This window comes from Rhinopithecus bieti, unplaced genomic scaffold, assembly GCF_001698545.2.
Source record: "Rhinopithecus bieti isolate Rb0 unplaced genomic scaffold, ASM169854v2 scaffold_41257, whole genome shotgun sequence".
Classification (NCBI taxonomy): domain Eukaryota; kingdom Metazoa; phylum Chordata; class Mammalia; order Primates; family Cercopithecidae; genus Rhinopithecus; species Rhinopithecus bieti.
Window position 1 is genome coordinate 183640 of NW_016816833.1, and position 27049 is coordinate 210688.

The window sequence follows — 27049 nt, forward strand, 5'->3', positions numbered from 1 at the left end:
AAGATAAAAGACTTTTAAATTTAATAAAAAATGCTAGGCATTGTTTTGGTAATAATTTGAACCATTATTCTTAAAATATATTTATTAATAAGATCTGTGATTTCTACCTCAGTAAAATATAACTTAACATTTAACATTTTTAATATTAAAAAATAATGCAATAATCCTAATTTTGAAACTAGCAACCTAATTATAATTAATATTTATGTATTTTTACAGTGTGGCAAAATATTATCAGTCTCTCAAGATTACTACACATTAATCTAAGATCAGAGTACAAAACAATGGTTTTGTCTTTTGTTTTTTTCCTTTTTGTGGAGAATGGGGTCTCACTATATGGCTCAGGCAGGTCTTGAATTCCCGGGCTCAAGCTATGCTCCCGCCTCTGCCTCCCTAAGAGTTGAGAGTACAGGCATGAACTACCGCGCCCAGCCGGTGTATAAAAACAATGTTTTAAAATTTTCCTTTAGAGGCCGGCACGGTGGCTCACGCCTGTAATCCCAGCACTTTGGGAGGCCAAGGTGGGCGGATCACAAGATCAAGAGATCAAGACCATCCTGGCCAAGGCAGTGAAAGCCTGTCTCTATTAAAAATACAAAAATTGGCTGGGTGTGGTGGCGTGGGCCTGTAGTCCCAGTTACTTAAAAGGCTGGGGCAGGAGAATCACTTGAACCTGAGAGGCAGACATTGCGGTGAGCCGAGATCACGCCACTGCACCCCAGCCTGTGCAACAGAGCAAGACTCCATCAAAAAAAAAAACAAAAAAAAAAATTTCCTTTGGAAATCCCAACCCTGATTTATTTGTAACAAAACATGCCTTCAGTTAGTTAATTTAAAAATATCCCAGGCTGGGCAACATAGGAAGATCCTATCTCTGCCAAAAAAAGAAAAAAAGAAAAGAAAAATTGCTGTACATGGTGGCATGCTCCTGTGATTTCAGCTACTCAGGAGGCTGAGGTAAGAGGATCATTTGAGCCCATGAGTTCAAGGTTACAGTAAGCCACTATCACCCCGGGCAACAGAGCCAGAGGGAGACCCTGTCTCAAAATAAATAATTAAATATAATATAAATAAAATTAAAATATCTACACAGGGAAAATATGCCAAAACCCATCAGCAAAGACTGTTTTGATTACTCGAGGGTGCTAACCCACTTAAATTCTAACCCGCCATCCCTTAAACTTATTTTCTATTTCCTTTTTTTTTGCTTTAAATTCTTCTAAGGCTTACTCAAGCATGCAGTTTAGAGGTGCTTGTTTTGAACAAATTAATCTTACGTTCATAAATGTAAACTAGTAACAGAGTATAAAACAATACAAGAAAAATTGTTAATTTTATTAGTATTACAATATACTTTTAATACAAGCTAAATACAAACACAATTCTTACACATTCAGCCACTTATTCTGCAAAACAACATGACAAGATCAACCTTGAAAAGTTTATAAAAACCAAAGTCCAGAAAATATCTTCCCCAACTCTAAGGACTCCATATACAAGTGCAAAAATTGCTATTCGTCAATAATCACATTAAGTGTTGAGTTATTGACTGAGCAGTAAAAAACAATTTCTGACTTTTAAATTAAATAGCTCCAGATAAAAGCATATTATTTTCCACATATGCTATCTTTGTATTCTGCACAGAGTTCCAAGGCAAAGATTGCTTCTGGCTTTATGAATTACCAGAGATGATGATTTGTGTGGCTGACTTATCACAGGTCTTTTACTCTTCCTTCCTGAGAGATCCTTAGCTTCTTTGGGAGGTGGCATATGAATTGGTTTCCATGGAATTGGATTATAAAAGGCTGGTTCTGGATAGGAATTTCCACTGTAAAACCTAAAGTTATTGAAAATCAGATCAAAACAAGGAAAACTTCTTGACATCAAAGAAGCCACTTAAAACTTCTAGAAAATGTTAAAATGTCAAGTGGACAAATTATCACTAATAAGCCAATGTGATTTATTTAAAACTTAAACTCCTTGATATTTTCAAAGAAGTAACACTTTCCAAATACAGTAAATATTACAGTTAAAATTAAGACATAAATAATTCTAAGAATCCAAATAACATTAGTGTTAAAACCTATGTAAATGCAAACTCCTATAAAATTTTTACTAAGAAATTAATTTTATAATCCTTAAATTGAACAAAACTTTCATTTTCTTAACTCAGTCTGGGAAACTACTGATTGTGTACTAGCTTCCTCTTGTCAGATACTGAATTTTACAGAAAACATTTATTTTCATATGAAGTTATAGTAAATCAAGATTCTTGTTTAGAATCACAGAAATTCCGAATCAGTGTCAATAAGATTTCACAGTATCACTGTAATTATGTTATGAGTTATGGAGCATTCTTTTGCTAATGTATATGAAATGTTTAAAGTATTGTGATGTCTGACGTCTAATAAGCACATTTGAAGGAAGAACATTTTACAAATCATCTCCACATCCTTCAGTCACTACTGGCACAAAAATTCCTTTATTTTATAATTTATAAAAATGATATCAGCATAAAGAATAAAGAAACGTAAGTATAACATTTGCAGACAAATATGCTGCTTGTTAGAATTAAACTCATTAAAAATGCCAAAAATTAATAAAACAACCCATTATTTTAGTAATTAACTTCTAGTCAACATGTTTAGTATTCCCACCTAAACTTTTAACTTTACTACTCAATTACTGGGTTAAAGCCACTGCTTATTACTCTTTTTTTCAAGCAAGAAACAAAAAGGAGCAGGTCATGCTCAATAGCTAAAACAGATGACCTTCGTGACATATGAGAGAGGCCTAATCCTGACAGCAGGAATGTGTCTTTCAGACACTGGCAACCCACTTTGCATAGATATGTCAACACTCACTTCACCAAGATGGTCAAAACAAAGTCTGGAATATGTTCTATTGTGTGAACAAAACAGAATGGGAGTATTTTAATAATAAATCACTTAAACAAGTGAAGGCAGCTGTCAGCAAGGTATGAGCCTCCAACATGAAGCACAAAGAAAAACATGCACTGCCCTTTATAATCAGACCAAGACTAAAGGCCAATCGGTTTTGTGTCTGGTTCATGTGCTGTCTAGTATTCTACCTAACACAAAGAATGTGCCAAGGACATGGGAAGCTCTGCCTTAGAAAGGGTTAAAAAGAGAGGAGGCAAAACGACCCCTTAAAATATATCCTGATTAAGGCTTTATCATCGAAAAAATATAAGAGAACATTATTTATTTCTTAATGTTAGGAATCATTACTTTAAAGCAGAAGTTTGCAGTTTTGTAACTATTGCTTCTAAGAAATACAAATGTGGAGAATGACAGTACGTTTGTAGCATCTCCATAGGAACATGGTATATTTATAATATAATCTTCCAGAAAATAGTAATTTGAAAGAAAAATAATTTTTACACATTTCTATTTCTGTCAAAAGGAGTATAATATTTGCTTCTGCAAACCATATTTATGTAAGCCACACAACATAAAAACCAACCTGTAAGTTTTCCATTGGCATAACCATAGCTCTTTGCAGCTGGACGAGGTTTATGTTTCGCATTTTCTAACCATTCCTGAAACTTTTTTTCTGCTATTTCCTTTTTCTCCTGTAATTCAGCTTGCTGTTGTTTTTCTTTTTCCTTAAAATGACAAGACCAAAATATTTCCAGGGACATTCTGTAACTATACATTCCATTGAAATTCTACTGATTTTTTTTTTTTCTCCAGTAGCTTCCTACCTCCAATGGCTTACTGGCCATAATACTGAATCATATTTTTATAATATGAGTAGAATATTGAACATGATCAGGGATATACATTAAGGTGTCCAGCTCTGAAAAACAATAAGACATCAAACCCACAAAGAAAAAACTATTTGCTGTTTTCAAAGAATAGTAATTTATAAAATGGTAGTAAGACTTCCCATAAAGTGCATTGAAAAATATTTAAAAGGAATAACAGCAACAAGTTTTAAACCTGACTAAAAAAATATCAACAGACTTACTATTTCTCAACTTAAGAAAACTACAAATGCATATTCATTTTTGAAACTTAAACATAGCACAGCATAACAGGATATACTGGGATAGCTTCATGCATTTATTTTATGCTAACCTAGTGCCAATTTTCTATTAGATACTTTTTCTAAGATGTAGTTGACACACATGAACACCAAAGTTATGTATTCTAACTGGACACTTTAATAAAAATACCTTTTCTTTCTTCTTCCTCTCACATTCTTCAGCATTTTTTTTCTTTAACCATTCTTGATATTTTTCTTTTGCTTTTTCTTGCAAGTATTCTTTCTCCAGTTCCTTTGCTGTTTTTTCCTCCATTTCTTTACTAATTTTTTGTTCTCTTTCTTTTCTTTTCTTAAATAAAAATAGATAAATGTTCATTGTAATACCAGTAATGATCCTCATCTAAGGAAAGACTGTTGCATCCAGCAATTTTCTAAACTAAAATAGACATGGTATCATGACAGCTGGCACAACATGGTTTATAAAAATATATAACATACCTGCAATTAACAGTTCAATGTCAGTCTCCCTGCTGGGCTATCAGTTTCATGAGGTCAGTGACAAAGATCTTGCTCACCAATGTCCACTCAGAGCCTGGGGCAGTACTGAGTGAACAGCAGGTGTTTGATATGGTTTGGCTGTGTCTCCACCCAAATATCATCTTTGAGGGACCTGGTGGGAGGTAACTGAATCATAGGGGCAATTCTTTCCCATTCTGTTCTCACGATGGTGAATAAGTCTCATAAGATCTGATGGTTTTAAAAAAAGGAGTTCCCCGCACAAGCTCTCTCTCTTTGCCTGCTGCCATCCATGTAAGACATGACTTGCTCCTCCTTGCCTTCTGCCATGATTATGAGACTTCCCCAGCCACACGGAACTGTAAGTCCAATTAAACCTCTTTCTTTTGTAAATTTCCCAGTCTCAGGTATGTCTTTATCAGCAGCATGAAAACAGACTAATACAGTGTTCAATCAAAATTTGTTGAATAAATAACAGTGAATAAAAATTACAATCTGTTAGACTGTCTGAATCTTAGTATTTTTTAATGGATATTTACTCTCATTCTAAAACAGGGCTATATATATACACACAATTTATATATATATATAAAAATCAAAATATATATAAATACACACACACACACATATTTCCAGGAAAGTTTGTCAGTATTAATATTTGCATAAATCTTTGCCATCAGTGAATTAAGAGAGGAGAAATGAATAATGCTCATTAAACACTGTATGTAAGGGCACATCCAGACAAATCTCTGGCTATATAATCCTTCCATAGACCAGAGGGTGGCAAACTAAGGACTGCCAGTCACATCTGGTCCACCATCCACCTGTATTTGTAAATGAAGTTTTATAGGAATGTGGCCACACTCATTTGTTTACATATTTATTGTTTACAGCTGCTTTTGCACTATCATAGCAAAGCTGAATGGCTGCAACAGAGATTGCATGACCCCAAAAGTTTAAAATATTCATTAACTGGCTCTTTATAGAAAAAAAAAAATATTGATCCTTGACACAGATTATAACTCAATATTTTTTCCTCCTTATTTAAAAGATAATCTACCAACACAGCTAAATTCTAAATAACCAATGACATAGCTAGTCTTCTTTATCAAAGGTTTGGAAACAAATCTGCAAGGCATAAAAAGTATATGCAAAATAAATGCCATACATATCACCCAGGCAAATAATTATGAACCAAGAAAAGAAATTTTTCCCTTGAAAGCAGCGAATAGAATACATTAATATAAGCAACTCAATTAAGACTCAACCGACAAACATCAGTTATAGACAAGGTATGTCTAAGGCTGTGCAGGAAAAGACAAGTCTTAAAAATCAAAGCTCAGGACGGGCGCGGTGGCTCATGCCTGTAATCCCAGCACTTTGGGAGGGCAAGGCAGGTGGATCACCTGAGGTCAGGAGTTCGAGCCCAGGCTGGCTAACATGGTGAAACCCCACCTCTACTAAAAATACAAAAAATTAGCTCGGCGTGGTGGCACACGCCTATAATCTCAGCTACTTGGGAGGCTGAGACAGGAGAATTGCTTGAACCCAGGAGGCGGAGGTTGCACTTAGCCGAGACCGTGCCATTGAACTCCAGCCTGGGAGACAGAGCATGACTCCATCTCAAAAAAAAAAAAAAAACCTCAAGTAATTCCCCCAAGTTGTATCAAAGCTGCTGTATTTCCTTCTTGCTGGGCAGCCAATAGCTGTGAAACGGAATCTTTTCATGCTGAGAACTCAATAGCCATTGGAACAATACTGGATTTTAACTACCTCAAACTGTCAGAAGATCTACAAATTGAAAAGGACCTTGGAGCATATCTTGCTTAATTTCCATGTGACTCATGACTGTCCTCCACAACTTTACCTACAAGGAATCAACCAGTTCTTACATTGTTTTTAATTATAGCAGCTGACATTTATTGAGTGCTAACTATGCCTGTTACCATTCTACGTACTTTATTTGTACACACTCTCAATTAATTCTTACAATAATGATGTGAGGTAGATATTATTATTATCCCATTTTACAAAGGAGGAAACTAAGGCACATGGAGAGTAATTTGCCTAAGGTCATAGAGATGGTGAGTGGCAGATCACTACAGACATCATACAGAAATCAAAATGGCAGAATCCTAAAAACAATTTTATGCCAATAAATTCAATATTTTAAATGAAATGTCAAAATTCCTTAAAATATGTCACTTCCCAAAATAATTTGAGAAAAGTAGTGTTTGAATAACCCTCTACTTACAAAACAATTCAAAATTAAAACTTTCCTACAAAACTCCAGTCACTGAAAGCTTCACTAGTAGATTCTCTTACACAGTTAAAGATATTCCATATTTTCATATAAAATATTATTGTGGCATATCTTAATAGTATCAAACCCTAAAAAAATGATTTTAGAATATAGAGAAAAAATAAACACATCAAAGCTCATTTTAAGAGTCCAGCATTATTCTGATATCAAAACCAGGCACGGAAATTACAAGGTAATATCAGAAACGTTCTATATGAGTGTGGCTGGAAAAAAAAAAGTTATAAACACACGTTATAAACATGTATGTTACATACATGTTATAAACATATGCATGCTACATACATGTTATACACATATGTATGTTATATATATGTATATATAAAAATATATATATTATATATCAGGAACAAGGCAAGATAACTGCCCTCATCAGTAAAAACATGAAATATTGAGAAATATATTAACAAAAGATAATACTGCTATACATTGAAAACTAAAAAACACTGCTGAGAGAAATTAAAGAAGACATAAATAACTAGAAAGAAAACCCATGTTTATAGATTTAAACTTTGATATTATTAAGATAGCAATTTTCTCCAAAATGATCTATGTATTTATATTTAGCAGAATCCCAATAGTGCCAAGCACTATTAGAACAGGCATTATTAGGCAAATTGATAAGCTGATTCTAAACTGTATATGGAAAGATGCAGGGCAACTAAAACAAGTTTGAAAAAGAATTAAAGACCTGGAGGATGTACACTGATTTCAACAATAATAAAATCAGAACTATAAAACTATAGTAACAAGTTAGTGTGGTACTGCACAGGATATAAATCAATAGAATAGAACAGAATCCAGACCTATAAATATATGGTCAACTGATTTTAGACAAAGGTGCCAAAGTACTTTAATAGGGAAAAGATTATCTTGTCAATATTGTTAGGACAATTGGATATCCACATGCAAACAAACGAATCTTGATGTTTAATGCACACTATACATTAAAATTAAACTGAAATAGACATACAGGTAAAGCTAAAGCTATAAAGCTTCTGGAAGGAAACAGTGGAGAGTATTTTTTTTTTTTTTGAGACGGAGTCTCGCTCTGTGGCCCAGGCTGGAGTGCAGTGGCCGGACCTCAGCTCATTGCAAGCTCCGCCTCCCGGGTTCACGCCGTTCTCCTGCCTCAGCCTCCCGAGTAGCTGGGACTACAGGCGCCCGCCACCTCGCCCGGCTAGTTTTTTGTAATTTTTAGTAGAGACGGGGTTTCACCTTGTTAGCCAGGATGGTCTTGATCTCCTGACCTTGATTCGCCCGTCTCGGCCTCCCAAAGTGCTGGGATTACAGGCGTGAGCCACCGCGCCCGGCCAATGGAGAGTATTTTTACCCTCCTGTGGTGGGCAAACATTTCTTAAATAGAACGCAAAAACCACCAACTATTTTAAAAACTGAAATACGGAAATTCATCAAAATTTAAAACTGCTCTTTAAAAAATACCATTAATCAGTGCTTCTTCTTGTTAGTGGAAAAAAAAAAATACCACTAAGAAAAATTAAATGGGGAGTTCATGACCAGCCTGCCCAACATGGCAAAACTCATCTCTACTAAAAATACAAAAATTAGCCAGGTGTGGTGGTGCACTCCTATAATCAATCCCAGCTACTCAGGAGGCTGAGGCTCGAGAATCACTTGTGCCTGGGAGGCAGAGGTGCAGTGCGCCAAGACCATGCCACTGTACTCCAGTCTGGGCAACCAGAGTGAGACTCCGACTCAAAAAAAAAAAAAGAGAGAGAGAGAGAGAAGAGAGGGGAAGGGGACGGGAGGGGAGGGAAATGGAGGGGACGGAGGGGAGGGAACATGGATGGAAGGAAGGAAGGGAAGGAAGGAAGGGAAGGAAGGATTAAATGGGAAGAAATATTTGCATCACATATATCTGGAAAGGGACTTATAGTCTGAATATACAAAGAATTCTCATATAAGTCATACAACCCCTTCAAAAAATGGGCAAATGACTTAAATCAACACAACACAAAACAAGTCAACAACAAGAGATGTAGAAATGGTCAATATGTGTTATGGACTGAATTGTATTCCTGCCCCTCTCCCAAATTCCTGCGTTAAATCCCTAATCCCCAATGTGACTGTATTTGGAGATAGGACCTTTAAAGAGGTAATCAAGTTTAAATGAGGTCATAAGGGTGGGACCCTAATCCAACAGGACTGGTGTCCTTACAAGAAGAAGAAGAGACACCAGGGATATGTGTGCACAGAGAAAGCACTGTGGGGACATAAAAAGACAGCCGTGGAGAGAGGCCTCAGGAAAACCCAAACCTGCAGACGCCTTTATCTTGATTTCCAGTCTCCAGAACTGTGAGTAAAGATATATTTCTGTTGTTTAACCCACCCAATTTGTGGTATTTTGTCATGAAAGCTCTAGAAGACTAATATAATAAACTTATGAAAATATGCTAAACATCATTAGATCTCAGGGCAATGAAAATTAAAACAATGGCATACCACTCCACACTCACTAGAAGGGCTTAAAATGAAAAAGATTGGCCATACCAAATTTGCCAAAGATGTGGAATAATTGGAACTTTCTTAGAACAGTAGTGGAGATGTAAAATGGTACAAGTACTTTAAACAAATGTTTGGCAATTTCTTGTAAGTTAAACACATAATTATCACATAGCCCAGTTATTTGGGTGGCATTCTCTTGGGTGGCATTCACCCAAGAGAAATGAAAACAAGTGTACACAAAAAGACTTGTACATGAGTGGTCACAGAATTTTATTCATAATATCCCAAACTGAAAACTCAATTGTCCATCAACTAGTGAACAGATAAACATACTCTATGAAATGTATTTCATAGAATACTATAGTCAGCAATAAAAAGGAATAAGACATGAAATAGCAGGGTAAGTTTTAAAACAAAAGACCAACACAAAAGAGTATATATTCTATCATTCCATTTATATGAAATTATAGAAAAGGCAACTCTAATCTACAGGTACAGAAAGCAGATTAACGGTTTCCTTGGAGCTGAGGCTGGCTGGGGCAGGGAGTGGGGTGAATGCAAAGGGGCACAAGGGAACTTTCTGGGGTGATAGAAATGTTATATATCTTTACTGGTGCTGGTTACATGAGTACCTAAATTTGCCAAAGTCATCAAATTTTAAATAGTTGTATTTTATTATATGCAAACTATAGCTCAATGGAATTAATTCTGAAAAAAAAATCAGACAGACTTCTGTAGGATTTAAACTAAAGAAGAGTGAACAGAATGCCTTTAGTTAGCAAGAGGAGGACACAGCAGACACTCAGAGTAGTCACTACTACTGAGAGAGGAAGCAGCCACTAACTGGCTTCAGATTTTCTGGCATGTTGGTTCTACACCACACAGAGCACAACAATAAATCTTCCTTCTTTAAAGACGCTGCACTGAGAGAACCTTTGTTTCACACAACTAAAGGAAACTAATATAACAATTGGCTACTTTAAGTTTCTGGATTTTTATTTTGCTTTATCCAATAGTGCTTCCCACATAGTAAAAACTGAGTAAATATTTGTTGAAAGCATGAATAATGTGATAACAGTGTTATCAATCATACACCTTGTTGATCTGAATTAATGTCTTACATTAGAAAATCAGTTGTGTTTTGAGAATTAAAACGATTTTATTTTAAATAATTTTTTAAAACATTAAAAGTAAAGGCCCTTTTACAAAATATGTGATAACACTGTCATAAACACGTCCAGAAAATAAATTACCACGGTAACACAAATGTTAGGAGTACCAGATGAGATAGAAAATTTATTTTAAAAGCACTTAAGAATTTACAGTCATATTATAAGAAACTAGCTTTGCTAATGAATGCATAAATTCTTTTTGTCTGATTTTTTGATAGAACACAGTGAAAATGACTTAGAGAAAATAGCAGCCACAGATACAGCTAAAATGTGAATGAAGCTAGAGGCAGCTGAGGACCACACACCATGAAATGTAAACAGAGGAGAAAAAAGCTAGATGCCAGACAGGAAGAGAAGAACCAGGAGAGCAGTCTTTACAAATAGAGGTAAATGTAACTATGTCTGAAAGAAGAAATCTGATAGGTCTCAAGGAAAAAAAAAATCTAGAATAATCAATTATTCCTTAACATGAACAAAAGTTCTGCAGAACAAGTAAATATAACTTCTCAGTTTTATTTTTAAATAATTCTCAACATTATGGAATTTTGCCTTCAATAACTAGTGATTCATGTCAGGGCAAGCCACTTCCCTCCAAAAGAAGTAATTTTTTTTTCTTCCAATAATTGGATTAGGTCTACTGCCACTAATTAAAACAGTGAATATATTGTCTCCCAGCAGTATCTTACATTCTTAGACAAACAACAACTAGGTTTGACTGGCATGGTAAAATTAGCTTAATGGAGTAAGAAGATAAGAGGGACTTTTAGAGGAAAGAGCAAACTATTCTGCATGTATAAAATAATTGTGTTTTACAGTTACAAATTTCAAAAAGATACTACCCAAACTTTTATAACAGTCACAGAGACTTATTTTGATTTTTGAATTTATTCACAAAGATCTCTTTTGTGTTATATCATGAGATGAAGCAAACTTTTTTTAAAAAACCAAAGTAATTGACTTCTAAATAAATATGGTTATAACACTCACATACATCTAACCAATTTCCTTCTTGTAATATTCGGATGAAGAAGGTTATATTATCTTCAATTTACTGAAATTATTTACATAGTACTCTTATTAATACCACTGGGCATTAGATCAACAATAAAAGTTAGAATTAAAATTTAAAATATTGTTCTGCAATTTAAACATTTTCCAAATCTGTAAGATTGGATTATAATAATAAAAGCAATACCATTCTAAATACGTAAAATCACAACAGAAGACAAATTGGCCACAGAATAAGTATTTTTAGAATTTCTAATGTGTGTGATCCATACAAGAATATATTAAAAGGAAAAAATGCATCCATTCAATGAACATCTTCACTCAACTATTTTTGTACATTTATTATGTGCAGGTACTCATCTAGCTCCTGGCAAACTGAACAAAAGAGGCAAAAATCCCTGCCCTTATGTAGCTTACAATCCAGTATAAGACGTAAACAATAAATTGAAAGATGTAATGGAAAGAGATCACAAACAGGGAAGTAGTAATTGTAAAGAAAAGGAAGAGACAATTAGGAACAACAAAAGAATTCTAATTAAGCCTTGGTGACCGAGAAGACAGCTGAATGAAACAGAGAAATGGCAGAATGGTTTTATGAAGGAGGAATGGGCAAAATGAGTTGTTTTAGATTTGCAGACTTGGAGGCACTTGCTATAAGGATTCAGAAGGTCAGGCCTAGAGATACAGACTTGGTGACTGCCTGCAGGCAAATATTAGTGCAAGCCACAGGAGGGAAAAAGGAGAAAAGTAGAGGGTAAAGGTCAGAAGACAGAGACTTGATAAATGTCTACCAGGATAGAAAAATAAAAGAAGCCAGAGAAGAAAGACTCTAAGAGAAATATTTTTTTAAACCTAGGTAATGAAGTGTAATAGAAGATTTTGCAAAAGAGATATCAACGTGTGTATGCATTTTCCCTCCTTACCTCCTCATTCTTTTCTGAACCCATTCTTTGTGCTTTTCTTCAGCAATTATCTTTCTTTTTTCACGTTCTTCCATTTCTTTTCTTTTTTCTAGTTGTTGATTTAATTCCTGTGGATTTTATTTAGATAAAAGGCAACATTTAATAGAAGTACCCAAATAATGTTATTTTAAAAGTCTGAGGTTATTAACCAAATTAAACAAGAATATAGTCTCCCTTATACAGCATATGCCACTAGTGGCAATAACTTACTTAAGTAACCAGTTATGATGAAAAAAAGCGATTGTAAAGTGTAAGTCATTTTTTTAGATAATGTGCAAATAACTGCTTGGCAGCCCAAAAACACTAGTTTCCTAGGGACTAAATTCAGCTAAATTTACTACCTCATGAAATCAATTTCCCACACATAAAATTTGGCATCACTCTAAGCTACTGGCAGCAAGCCTCAAGGAGATGCTAACTTTTTTTTTTTTTTATTTATAAGATAGCCTTCTGGATTTCTGATGAAGATAAAGCATAGGAATTAAATAATCCCTTATTAAAAATTTTAATTCAGAGTTACACAAAGAAATACAAAGAAACCATTCCAATTTTCCTTAGGGAAAAAAAGAACCCAGAGTTTTCTTCACTGATTTTATAGCTGCTGAAGTGTAAAACAAAACCACATTCATATCCCAGATTATTTAACTGCCTTGCTGTCACTCGAATCTACACGTTTGGGCATTTCCTCAGGAAAAAGAATGTGAAAGGTATGGCCAAATAAAACTACAAGTTGAATGCCACCACTCTGTCACTCATCAGTTAAATTACTCCATTGGTTGAGAATGCTGTTCAAACTAGACTTCACTAGGGCTCCACAACCATAATTACTGGTTATTTTTCTTCTCTGTCTTTAGATACTAATAGTCAGATACCTTACGTATCTTCTATTGGTCTCCACTCTCCTCCCCAGGTCCCTGTTTCCCAAAGACCTACCTACCTGGGCATGGGTGGTAGTGGGAAAGACAATTTTCCAACCCTCAGACTAATTCCAGTGTCTTAAATGAAGATAAAACTTGACACCAAGAACATCTCTTTTGCATTTTAAACAACTGGTCACAGGAAATCTGTCTTCCATAACCTCTCATCCTAAAATTCTGCTGCATAGAAGATAGCTGCCCTCACTCAGGAAATCTTCCAACTTTTAAACACTATACCCCTAAAAGCAAATATGCATCTTTGTTTTAAGGATTTTTCATCACTTCAGCAACTATTGTTCTTTGATTACTTACTCAGTATACTTTTATGGTACAGCTACTATGAACTTAGCAAGAACTGACTATAAAGATGAAATCCCAGAAGTCTCTGATCTAATGTGATTCTCTATACACCAAAGAAGTGCTACATTGTGAGTTATTGCATATTATAAAAGTTCAGAGAAAGGAAGGGAAGATGAGGAGAAACATCTTCCCTTCCCCCTAGCCTAGTATACTAGGCTAGTAAGAAATGAGCACCATATGAGGAATAGTGAAAAGATGGCTTCAAAAGGAGAGAGATTGAGAGGTGGGAGGGGTCAGAAACTTTAAGTGTGGTACCAGCTAGGTGAGGAAGGTCTTTTGAGACAGGCAAAGTAAAGTGAATGTTATGAAACAAAAATACCTGGCAAAAGGGAAAATTCAGAGCTCTTAATGATAAAGGCTGAAGATTGCATTTGAAGAGAGGAGAACTATTCTGAGGAAGATTGAGTTTGCCATAGTATCTGGGTTATAAGAAAAAGAAGGTCTGGGCCTCTGGGCCAGGCACAGTGGCTCATGCCAGTATCTCAGCATTTTGGGAGGCTGAAGAGGTGGATCACTTGAGGTCAAGGGTTCGAGACCAGCCTGGGCAATACGGTAAAACCCTGTCTCTACTAAAAATACAAAAATTAGCCAGGTGTGGTGGCAGGCACCTGTAATCCTAGCTACTAGGGAGGTTGAGGCAGGAGCATTGCTTGAACCTGGGAGGTAGAGGTTTCTGTGAGCCGAAATCACGCCACTGTACTCCAGTCTGGATGACAAAGTGAGACTCCATCTCAAAAAAAAAAAAAGAAAAGGAGAAGAGGGTTTGGACTTAGGAAACAAAAGGGGGAAAAATTATACATATATATATATATATACATGTACACACACAAATATGTGTGTATATATGTATGTCTATATATGTATATATACAAATATATAAATATGAAAGACATTAATTAATTGGCTAGATAGAGACCTGACAACTATATATCAAAACTTTTCCAAAATAGTCCTAAATTTTATTTTCAAGAAAAGTAATTATTTAAATGTATAAAGACATGATTTACTATATATTTATGTGCCTTTTAAGATTCTTCATTTAACTAAACTAAAAAATCAGAAAAAAATAAACTCTGACTCCTATTTGATGGTTAACAAATTTTAGTTAAAGTTGATTGAGAGGTTAAAGAAAAAGGGTCAAAATGTACCTAGAAAATGCTACCAATAACCCAAACAGTGTTCGAATCTCAGGATGTCTGTTCAAGTAATTTGCCAAACCAGAATATACATCATATTTTGAGACAGAACCCTCCCTTCCAAGGCTGGCCCTACTTAGAATTTCCCACCCTGAATGACTCCATGTTTACCACAAAGGCCAATCTCCTTCTAGACACAACTGGAGTCTTCCTTCAAAAGGCCCCTACACGGACTTCTGGTATACCACTGAATTGCAACAGGATTAGAGATAGCTATTAATATTTTCCCATGGAATATAACACTTGATTACGGAAAACCAAAATCCAAAGAAGATCTTAAACATGTATTTGTATTTCAATAGGTTTTGCCTACTTTCAAATAATTTTTTACCACTGAAGGTAATATTAGAAACACTGACAGTTTTGAGTTTCTCCAACAGCTCTATATCCTACCCTATTCCTTCATTAAGGACGGATGAATAAAATGGGGAAAGGCAAGATGATTTAAAAAAAGAAAAAAGAAGGCACCAGGACTATTCACAAACTAGGTAATTTTTATAATTTACAACTGATTATAATAATATGTTAAAGCAAATATTAAAATTAGAATCAGCCAAAGACTGTAGAGAACTTGGGGCAGTTGGCTAAAGGATTATTTATAATAATTAAAAGTAAACAAAATTAAATGACCTACAAAACCAATATACTAGTTTTTCATAATGCTTGATAACTGATTCAATGTTTATCATCTCAACAAAAGTTATCATCTCATATTTATCATCTCAACAAAAGTTACAAATGTGTAACATTCTGTAATGGGTAATTTTTATGAATTAAAATAATTTCTTAACCTGAATCCCACAGAGATGTCTGAAACAAACCTAAATGTCTGATGCTCAAATCAAATTTATGAGTGTGGATGATCAAACTATCCTATAAATGTTCTCTTAAATCTTAAAGGAAGAAAATTAGAAAACCAGAGTTCATTAAAAAATAAATACTAAATCTGACTCATTATTTCTAAAATACATCTTGATATTATGGGAAAAGCATTTAAATGGAAGTCAAAGAATTAGGTGCCAGTCCCAGTTCTGCCACGAATGAAGCCTTGGCAAAATTACTTTTCTGCCTTTCATGCTTTTTAGTTTTAATAGGGATCTGAGATGACTATTCTTTATGGTTAAAAATTTGATATGGTTTATAAACAAATTAGGGAACACAGTAAATAAAGACAGAAAAATAAGGAAAACATGAGGTAAAAACAAAATAAAGGAAAAGGCAGCGAAAGAATGTGAATAACACAAAAGCTCAACATGAGTTTACAGCAAGCTGAGTAGTTGGCCTATACGTTAGGATATCCCTGGCATAACTGATACGTAAGAGTCATGCTAAAATGGAATCACTTCAGAGTTAAGTAATGAAGTAGCCATACGAAATGTCAAACTACTAAATACATAAAAAGGTTTTAATCTTTCAATCAAATTACAAATAATTATACCCTGCTACATGCTTATCATTGTGGTAGGGTTTATATTTATTATTTTAATCTTTTCTCAAAACAAATCTTCATAGCAGTTATTATGATATCCTTTCACATATAATAACTTTATCGAGTGCTTTGTACATATTAGCCCATATCCTAATGTTCATTTAGTCCTCGTAACAACACTATGAAGTAAATATTATTCTCCCCCTTTCACTGATAAGGAAATTGAGACACAGAAAGGTTAAGGATTTGCTCAAAGTCCAAATTTTGAATGCAGGAAGTATGGCTCAAGAATTTACGCTTTTAAACCAGGCACCATGGCTCACACCTGTAACCCCAGCACTTTAGGGGGTGTCGCTAGAGCCCAGGAGATGGAGGCCAGCCTGGGCAACATGGCAAAACCCCCCTCTCTAAAAAACAACAACAAAAACAAAAATTAGCCAGGCGTGGTAGTGTGTGCCTACAGTCCCAGCTACTCAGGAAGCTGAGGTGGAAGAGGAGGGGAGGTCAAAGCTGCAGTGAGCTGTGATCGCGCCACTATATACCAGCATGGGTGACAGAGCGAGACCCCGTCTCAAAAAAACAAAACAAAACCCAGAATTTACACTTTTAACTACTCCACTATTGCCTCTCTAACATTTGGCTTATAGATGAAGACACTGAGGCTCAGAGAAGTTAATTAATGTCACAGAATTAGAATGGCAAGGCTAAAATTTCAGCCTTGTTCTGTGTGACTACCAAGCCCAGGCTCTCTTACTATCTCTGAAATTTGATTAACTTTTCTCTGTAAACTGACTAAAAATGACTTGAAGTGACCCGCCTTTTCTTAATAAAGCAAGTAACTTCTTGTGAGACTACAGATAAAGCCCAATACCAGAACTTGAACTTTGTTCTACCATTAACTCACCGGATCAGTATTTTCCAAATTGTAAGTTTAATACTAATTTAATGAATTATGACCAGCCTTTTGAAAAAAGAACACCAGGTTTTACACAAAATTAAGATGCTATTTCACATATATAAGTATAAATACACATATACAGATATATATGTAGGTACATGTTTTTATAACAAAAAAATAGAGTGCTCACTGTGAACCAATATTCTTAAAAGCTACTAACTAAATAATGGAATTAGTCATTGAAGTAAGAGAAGTAAGTCTGGGAATTCAAAATACACCCTAATTCTGAAAATAAATGAAAAAGCTTTAAGAAGGCTATGAATAGTAATGATATAAATAACAATACAAATAAAAACAAAGCCAGGCATCTTTATACTTTGTTACACTTAATCCTCACAAAACCCCTGTGACACAGGTATTATTTTATTCCTCTTAAACAGATGAGAAAATGGATACATAAAAGTTTAAATAACTTGCTTACACCCAGCAAATAAAAAGAACCAGGGTTTTTATTATTCTTGCCTAACATCAACCGTAAGGTCTTTCTCAAGCCCTGTGCACTGCCAAGAGGAAATAAGTGCCACTCTCACAGTGCACTTTTCCAGGAATAAATTTGTAATCTAGAATACAAAGTACCATACAATAGGAAAATAGTAGTACTAGTTTTCATAATCGTTTGAATTATGCCAAGCCTCTGAAACATGTGACTGCCTGCCTGGTTAGAAACTTATCAAATAATAACTGGTTTCAAAAGTAACAGAAAAGTTATTCTAAGGAAGATCATGAAGCTTTTGTTCCCATGATTTTGTGTGTGTGTGTGGTTTTTTTTTTTTAAGACAGAGTTTCACTCTTGTTGTCCAGGCTGGAGTGCAATGGTGTGATCTCGGCTCACCGCAACTTCTGCCTCCTGGGTTCAAGCGATTCTCCTTCCTCAGCCTCCCGAGTAGCTGGGATTACAGGCATGTACCACCATGCCCAGATAATTTTGTATTTTTAGTAGAGATGGTTTCTCCATGTTGGTCAGGCTGGTCTCAAACTCCCAACCTCAGGTGATCCACCTGCCTTGGCCTCCCAAAGTGCTGGGAGTACAGGTGTGAGCCACCGTGCCCGGCCAATTCCCAGGACTTTTTTTAGCAACAGTTACTAATAGACTGAAATATCCAACAAGAGTGAACCAGTTAACTATATTTTAACAAATATGTAATACATTTTAAATATATTTTAATAATATTAGAGAGCCATTTTAAAATGTTATAAAATGTTTAGTGATAGAGAAAAGAATTTTATCCTGTTTCATTAAAAACAAGAAGTGTCCCTTGTTATTCAAATCTATTTGGCTTCAGTGTTTGGATAGGAAGAATTCAGATAGTGAGTCTGGATAGTGAGTTTAGGGGATGCCAATTTATCCAAATCTATTTGGTTGCCATGTTCTGAAACAGTAAGAGTTCAAAAAAAATGTGAATATTCTCATTAAAGAAGAGATGTGAAAATGCATCTAAAACTATTTGTTTTTTGAGTTCATATAGTAAAAGTTCAAAAGAGACTCAAGCATGGAAATGTCCATAAGTGAGGGAGGCACAGAGAAACTGAAACACCCTGAAAGACTAGGAAGCAGTTTCCCATCGCCCAGCACACAGGGCACATGCTCACTGAGTGACACACGGTAGGATGGGGAGGGCGGGGAGAGGCAGGTAGATTCCTGCCTCTATTTTGTTTCGGTAAAGTTAAAAATTTTACTGAGTATATACAGCTGAATTTACCTTAGTTAAATGTACATATGTTGATGCTCCAGTGTATGTAGACATACAACATATATATACATTTGTACATATTTATTTCAAAATAATTTACATAGAAAATCTGGAAAGCTATGTCATAATACTAACAATGATTATCTTCAGACAGTGAAATTAGAGGAGATTTTAATTTTCTTAATTATGCTTAGCTGTATTTTCCAAACGCTCTAACAATGAACATATTTCTATTATTATATTATAACTTAGTTATTAAATTTGATATAGTAAACTAACATACATGCAAAGACTTTGCTTCAGGAATAATAACATTAACATTTTAATTTACAACTGCAGCTCTACTTTGTGAGCTCACAGATTAAAGAAAAAGAACACTGTCTAGTTTTACCTCTAGAGCTTTCTGTTGCAGCCGGTCACGTTCTTCTTTTTCTTTGCCAATAAACCACACCTCCCATGGTGTCAGGCGGCTTTCTGGCAAGCACACCTGTTTCTGTTGTTCTTGGTTATCTTCTGATTCAACCTCAGTGCTACAAAAGAGAGGCTACTATAGTACTTGTGCAAGAACCTCTTTTGCTTCCTAGTCCAAATCACTTAACTGTACAGTAAAAGCAAAATTTAATACTGCATTTACAATATTGTGATTTTTACAAACATACACGAATTATACATAAGCATACATTTAAGAAATCATGAAAAGAAATTCTAATATTTGAATTAGTTTATCCAACAAACTGCCTTTGAATTCCTTCATCTTCTAAAACCACATTATTTAAAACCCCACTGGGAAAATCCACACCCTATCCATTTGCCTCAATGCCAACACTTTTTTATTTCTAAAAATCTTACCTGGATAACTAATTACTCATCACAACATATAATCCTAAGCAGATCCTGAAGCCGGCTCTTCCCTTTCCCTCCCTTAAGTAGTTTAGGAAAAAAAGATTATGTAGTACACACAAAGAAAATGATAAAGAAAACATGTTAACAATTAGGGACTGTGGGTGAAGGGTAAATGAAAGTTCTTTATATCATTTCACTTTTTTTATAAGTTTGAAATTGTTTTGAAATAAGAAGCCACAAAACATTCTTTAACATTTTGGTTGACTCCCTTTTGCCAATCCTTAGATAGGGTGTATATGACTCTCCAGTCTGGTTACCTCCTACCATAGTCTCCATCTCCACCATACACCTCTGTCAGTCTGTCTCTTCTGGGTATAAGGAAAAATAACAATTCAGGGTAAAGAGAAGAGGGGCAGGGAAATAAGTACATACATAAATAAAGAACACAAGGACTTGGCCAGATCCACAAACCTCATGAAACTTAGAAAAAGCTTAACCATCAAGCCACAGAAAGCAAGGTTGTTCAGGACATAAGGTAGCTCTAAAGACTAGTTTTATAGACTCAGTTCTTTGTCTCTTTCACATTCCTGCTTCTAGCAACCAATTGCTTCACCCACTGCTTTGCACAACTTTTCTACTTCATAGATTCAGCTTACTCATTATTTTCCGCTACTATTATTTCTTAATTCATTCATGCCTTTATGGAATTTGTATTCTAGTGGGAAAGAGACACTGTTGATATGTTATTTCTTACATAGGTCTTTCCTTCTCAGTCTTGCAGAAGGAACCCATCTGCCCCCACTGTAGTGTAGTTTCAACTATCACTACATGATGATGCCTAAATCAAGAATTCCAGGCCAGATCTTCATCTTGAGTTCCAGATCTTGATTTCCAACTACGTGATACATAACTCAACTTAAATATCAATCAGTTGAAAACAAATCTAATCATCCTCTACCATCCACCCACCACTCTTCCCACCAAGAAAGGTACTCCTCTTACAATCCTACATCAGTGAATGGTATCACCCTCCAGCCAGTTACTCAAGCCAGAAGCCCTAGCTCTCTGACTCCACCTGCTCCTTGTCAACATCTGGACCGCCCACCTCCCATACCCACATGATCACCTAGTCATGTTCATTCCTCTTTCCATTTTTGAAAGCCATTCTTGTTTCCTCCAACCTTACAACCACCATCCGGACAAAACTGGCCTCCCTTTCTCCCTTTCAAACGATTATCCACACCTTTTGCCAGATTCATCCCTCAAATGTATCCTTCTATCATATCACTCCTCATCTTAAAGTTCTTCAATGGCATCTTTACCCACAGGATAAAATCCAAATTCCTTAGCCTGACACCCATGAATCGGCCCTTTGCCTAACTTCCAGCCTCTTCTTTCACCAATAGCTGATCCAGACTCTACATTTCACTTACTAGGAACTCCTGCAGGTTGATGAATGTGCCACACCCCATGCCCTGTAACTTTCACCTAAATCTGAAATTCGTTTCTTCCACCTCCGCATAGGGTCAGATTAAGAGCTTAGATTTGGGCGTAAAATAGCCTGGGGTGAAATCCTATCTGCTTCCTCCTAGCTACGTACATTTAAAAAAAAAACTTCTTTAAGCTTCTGTTTTCTTGTCTACAAAATGGAGATGACAGTTGTGGCTGGCTCCCTTACAGGTAGTATTGCATGAAACTATCCATGCTAAAGCACTTAATATAGTTCCAGGCACTCAGTAAGCACTTAGTAAGTCATTTACTATTATTACTATGACAAACTCCAAATTCAACTCCAGCACTGCCAGTAAAACTCTTGGGCTTCCTGTCACTTGTTCATCTCTGCTACAGGCCATGAGTTCCTTAAAGAAAACATATCTTAACTCATTTTTTTTTTTATTTCAAGAGCCTGGCTTATGGTCTAGAATATAGTAGAGTCCTAGGAAACATTTGTTGAAAGACAATCAGATCAGTGGGTTTTTCTTTTAAGAAATGACACTTTAAATGTTAAATTTTCTGCCTTAATATTTATAACAAATGTGTTCAAACTGCGTGGTGCACACACTACAGCTTTACTTATAATCAAGAATGGCTTGACAAGCGGCTATTTGTGAACAAGATATTTATTACAGCATGGTTTTCCTAATGGATGGTAGTAGAAAAACCAGGATAAAGCTGAATAGACAAACAGCAAGCCCAGAGCACATTATAAAATATTCCAGGAAAACGCTTCTCATTATCTTCTCTGAAGCTAACTTTGAGCTTAATCTCAGTTCTGACCAATACCCTTGAAAGTCAATGCATCTTCTAAACATGGCACTATTTATACCAAAAATACCTTGAGGTAATATCCATTATGTGCAGCTGATACCTGAGTCTAGCTCAAAGAAGCCTTACCCGATTCATTTTGCCAGTTAGATCAGTGTGACAGGTGAGGCATGGAGAAAAGGCATAAAATCCCACACAGCTCTAGGTTGCTGTCTGCTCCACAGAATACTCGCAGCCCAGAATAATGAAAGGGCTATGACTAGGTTGCCTGCTGTCTTCATCCTGTCACCCCCAAGCTGTCCAGGGCACCAAACAGAGGTCAGCATAGTAAGGAGGAGGAATGAGGAAATTTTCTAAACACCTACCTTTCCTGAAAGGAAGTGCTAAGTTTCTAAAGCATTTGACAATAATCACTGCATGTATCTGTTCTTTAGGAAGTGGGAAATAGGTATGCAGTCAGCACATTTATTGAGCACCTAATAAGTGTCTGATACCTGCCACACACAATGCTTGATAACTTCAGCATTCTCTTTTCAAACCCACGTCCCAGCTACTCCTTTGATTCATAGGGACTGAAATGTGATAAGGAAGGCAGCCTTAGCCCTATGGTGCTACCAGTTGATTCTGGCTTTGCATAAGTGAGACATACATACGTCTGCCTCCTCCCCCGGCAGGCTCCATTTAGTCAGGGCTGTGGCTCTTGGAAACTAATGCAAGGTTTCAGTAGCTGAGCGATAGTTCTGATGGTCATTTATTCTGCAGGTCACTAACTTGTGTCCAGATTGCTTAGTCCAGTTGATTATGCTCAGAAAGTATTTCCCAAAGCCTTCAAATTTACTTTAAATACCTTTGAGACCAATTCAGTCCTGAAGAATACCTACAAAGGCCCAGATGAAAACAGATTACTGAAACCCTAACTTCACCATTAAATTTTACTATCAGGTTGATCAGAGCAGGCCTGTTTCTTGTTGCTACAACCAGCCTGGATGAGTGGCTTGCTTGGTTACTCTTTCTGATCTCCATTCCCACCAATGTACTTACTTTCACTTTTCATCTGTAACTAATTCACTCCTGTAACCATGTATATGGGTTACTTCCTTCGGGTTCCATATTCCATTCACTCATGCTAGATATGAACACCCTATACTGAAGTGGGTATCTTGCTATTTACACATAAAGCATGGGTTCTCTGGTCTGTATTTCTCAGACCTCCTGTACTGTGCCTTACACAGCCTGACAACCAGAAACTTGTAAATGATTTCCGAAGAAAACGCAGTAAGTCTATCCCAGAATGGAGCTGCATTACTGGGCCCGTCTCAGAAATATTTCTACAGGGATAGGCCCTTTGCTCCATTTCTATATACCCAGTACTAGGCATGCAGTTTAGGAAAGAGAACATGGGCCGGGCGCGGTGGCTCAAGCCTGTAATCCCAGCACTTTGGGAGGCCGAGACGGGCGGATCATGAGGTCAGGAGATCGAGACCATCCTGGCTAACACGGTGAAACCCCGTCTCTACTAAAAAATACAAAAAACTAGCCGGGCGACGAGGCGGGCGCCTGTAGTCCCAGCTACTCGGGAGGCTGAGACAGGAGAATGGCGTGAACCCGGGAGGCGGAGCTTGCAGTGAGCTGAGAGCCGGCCACTGCACTCCAGCCTGGGTGGCAGAGCAAGACTCCGTCTCAAAAAAAAAAAAAAAAAGGAAAGAGAACATGATCGGTCTATCTTCATAGTAGACCCAGGTCTGCTAATAACTAGGGGCACGCCTTTGAGTCACTTTTTGCATTCTGAGCCATGGTTTTATTATCTGCAAAATAAGTGGACTGATTTAGGATTCAATTCCATGAGAGTAGAGACCAGTATCTTGTTTATGGTTTCCAGTACCTAGACTAATATGTGGCACACAATGTTTGCTGAGTGAATAACAGCAGAAATAAACAAATTAAGATATTTTTAATAACCCCATTGGTCCTAACATTCTTTGATACAATGACATCCATTCTTCTGTGCGTACTCAGATCCTATCTAACCATGTCGCCACATGCTGAGGTTGACATTGCTAATCTCTGTGCTTCAGCACTCTGTGTTATAAAAAGTGACCTGTTTACTACAACCTACTTCACTAGCCATCAGTATGTTTTCAGAATAACCAACCACAGGTACTACTAAGGTGCAGTAAACCAAGTTCTGGTGTTCAGGTTTGGGATAAGAGTTCTGGAGTTCACAATCTGGCTTTTAAGGATTCATAGAACGCCTGAAATGGTAGCAAAGTTTTGTGTGTTTGAGACTATGTGAGTTTTTCTGGGAAGTGAGACTGCAGTAATCATATCTCAGGAAAAAAGGATTAAGAGCCGTAGGAAATCTACCGTCATTTGCAAGAATTTGCACAGGACTCTTTATGTGCAAAAAAACCCCAAAAAACACGGCACCTCAGTCTGCAAGTGCCTGCTCTGCCTTTGGGTCGGAGGGCAGGAGGGTGTTAGAAGGGGGTACTTAAAAGGGTCTAAGGAATCTTGAAAAAGGCTGAATCGGCCGGGCAGTCTCGGGTTTACCTGGCGCACGCCTGTAACTCCATTCCTCTCAGGCTCGTCACTTTGGCCTCTGAATCATGGGCATCTTCATCCACGTCTTCCTCATCCTCCCGGTCACCGTCATCCTCGTCAAACTGGAAGCTCTGGTGGCCAAGGGGAGACAACAGTGACCTGGTGGAATTGCTGCAGCTCAGCGGCAGCGGCGGCGACGGCGAGCCCACCACCTCCAACCCCTGCCCACGAGCGCCCGTCATAGGGACGGAGAAGGAGCCCGACGAGGGCCGTGACCTGGGTCTGCAGTCAGCCGTGAAACCGGCGCAGGAAGGTGAAGTAGGCCCCCAGCGCCCCGCCGCCCACATTTGGCCCGCCAAGTTCAAACTGGCGGAGCCCCGGCGGGGACGCGCTTTCCCAGCAGGCACTGCGTGCGCCAGACCGGCCAATCCCGGCCGGCACAGACCCTGTGTTGCCATGGCGACGCGTGGAGGCCGGGAGGGCTTTGTCTGGGCCTGCAGAGCTTGGCTTCCTCTTCCCCCGGCCGCTCCTGGCCAGCCTTTCCTCCTCTGTAGCAGGAAGGTGCCTGCTGTTTGCAAGCTTGTTTAGCACGGTACCTCCCCACGCCACGGGCGGGGTCCTGGCTCCCTACCGACAACTTTGAGGGCCTGTCGCTTGTTTGCTGTGGTGTTGCAGTTCATTTGGTACATGAAATATGTTACCTGTCACTGAATCAGGGAAAGTAGCAGAAACCAAAACTACCCCCTATATAAGGAGTCAGAATTATGAGCATCGGTCTGATTTCTTTCAGCACAAGCCGATATATTTTGAGGAGAGGGGAGCGAACTAGATCCAAGTTTACAGGTGTATTCCAGAACGCACTTTTAGGGCAGTCTTTGCGTGTTTGGTAGCACTTCGTTTGCCTGGCATGTTAAGGGACATAATTTGTCTACACGTGTGAATTTTTGACCTCTTCGAAGCCTCTAGTGTACGGTAGGGTCTGCGTAAAGTACAAGGGATAGATTATTAAAAGTCTCTCCCTTAAGTTTTTTGTGGCGAAAAAATCATCTCAGTAAATATGCTGATAGGCATTTTATATAGGATCTTAGGGTCACTCTCGGGAATGGGGATAAAGGTAGTAAAGGAGAGGTGGATGCTTTATTCATGCTGACAAAACTGTACATTTGTAAATAAATAGGGCTTTTGTCGTATATTACCGGTAGAAATATCATAAATGAAAACTGACCATGGCTACCACAGCACACAAAACTCTTTAGGGATCAGAGTGATACAAAAATCTTTGACGAAATCTAGATCTGCAAAATTTAACACAGGAGAAATAGCTATGGTAGAAGTAATAGCCACCAAAGACAATTCAGAAGGCAGAGCTATAATTAATAAAATATGACTTGGTTAAATCTAAATGGAATATTTTGTTCAAAATTTCGGTGAAAACAAAATGAAAATGGAAGAAAATGGGAGCACTCCAAATGAGAAATAAAGTTGATCAAGGAATAAAACTGATCTAATGGAGTTTTCGTTGTCGACCCTAGTTATTTCAATATTGGCATTTAAAAACCTTTTATCAGAACATCTCTAGAATCAGTAACATCAAAAGGCACTGGGCTGCATGAGGGCCTCATAAAGAGGTAAGCTTGAGAAGCTGTTTTCCAATAGATATAACCAAACATAACTGTAGTGGGAAAAAACACTAGTATGAAAGGGACCTGGAATCAGTGGTCTTCCTGGTACTTGATAGGTTTTCCATTCCTAACACTCCTCTGAAAATGGGGGGAAAAATTTACCTCACAGGGTCATATTATCTCATTAATTCTCAAAGTTTCTAAGCTCAGGATCGGACACAAACAATGAAAAATTGTGTGTAAACTCCAGAACTTCTTCACTTTAACCTCTTCGCATAGGAATCTAAATGTCATATACGTCTTTGTCCCCTTAAAATGTTTTCCTAAACAAAGCATACCCTTTTCTTGATGCACCAGGGTCATCATTATGACCAACTGTGACATTATGCACTAGCAATGCTGGAACCCCCAAGGCTATAAGGCAGAGTCAGATGGTGCTGGTGCCGGTGTTTGAACATAATTAACTCCAGCGGTCTCATTTCTTACAGTGCCTTTTCATTACTGGAGCTGAGAAGCCATAATCGAGATGGGTAGAATTATATATAAATGTACAAATATGTAAAAGAGTGTCTCTCCCCTTAAGTTTTAGGGTATTCACTTAGTGACATCTTTTCATACAATTAGTACTTTGACCATGGTATATTTGAGATAATTATGTTTTGCTGGCTCTGGAAACTTGTGTATAAGAGGGACTTTTGCTTAAATAATTACATCACCAGTTAGCCCTGTGGCAATATATTATGCAACTTTAAAAATTTATCCGTAGACATTA

The 27049-nt window shown here is 37.1% G+C and overlaps 1 protein-coding gene across 1 annotated transcript; it reads right to left on the bottom strand.

Moving 5' to 3' along the window:
* Positions 1 to 1314: 1314 nt before the first annotated feature.
* CCDC34 (coiled-coil domain containing 34) lies at positions 1315 to 25842 on the bottom strand. The gene is made up of 6 exons (XM_017855302.1): positions 24665 to 25842; positions 19398 to 19536; positions 12417 to 12523; positions 4202 to 4355; positions 3484 to 3628; positions 1315 to 1835 (listed from the first exon to the last, which is right to left on the bottom strand). The coding sequence occupies exons 1-6, from the start codon at positions 25111 to 25113 to the stop codon at positions 1624 to 1626; spliced, it is 1206 nt and encodes a 401-aa protein (XP_017710791.1). The 5' UTR covers positions 25114 to 25842; the 3' UTR covers positions 1315 to 1623.
* Positions 25843 to 27049: the final 1207 nt, after the last annotated feature.

Excerpts from the sequence above, each read along its gene's own strand:
- CCDC34 (XM_017855302.1), bottom strand. The coding sequence starts at position 25,113 with ATGGCAACACAGGGTCTGTGCCGGCCGGGATTGGCCGGTCTGGCGCAC. Across the intron at positions 3,629-4,201 it reads AGAGGAAGAAGAAAGAAAAG|GAAAAAGAAAAACAACAGCA; the intron begins GTATTTTTATTA and ends TGTCATTTTAAG. Across the intron at positions 1,836-3,483 it reads CAATGGAAAACTTACAGGTT|TTTACAGTGGAAATTCCTAT; the intron begins GGTTTTTATGTT and ends ATAACTTTAGGT.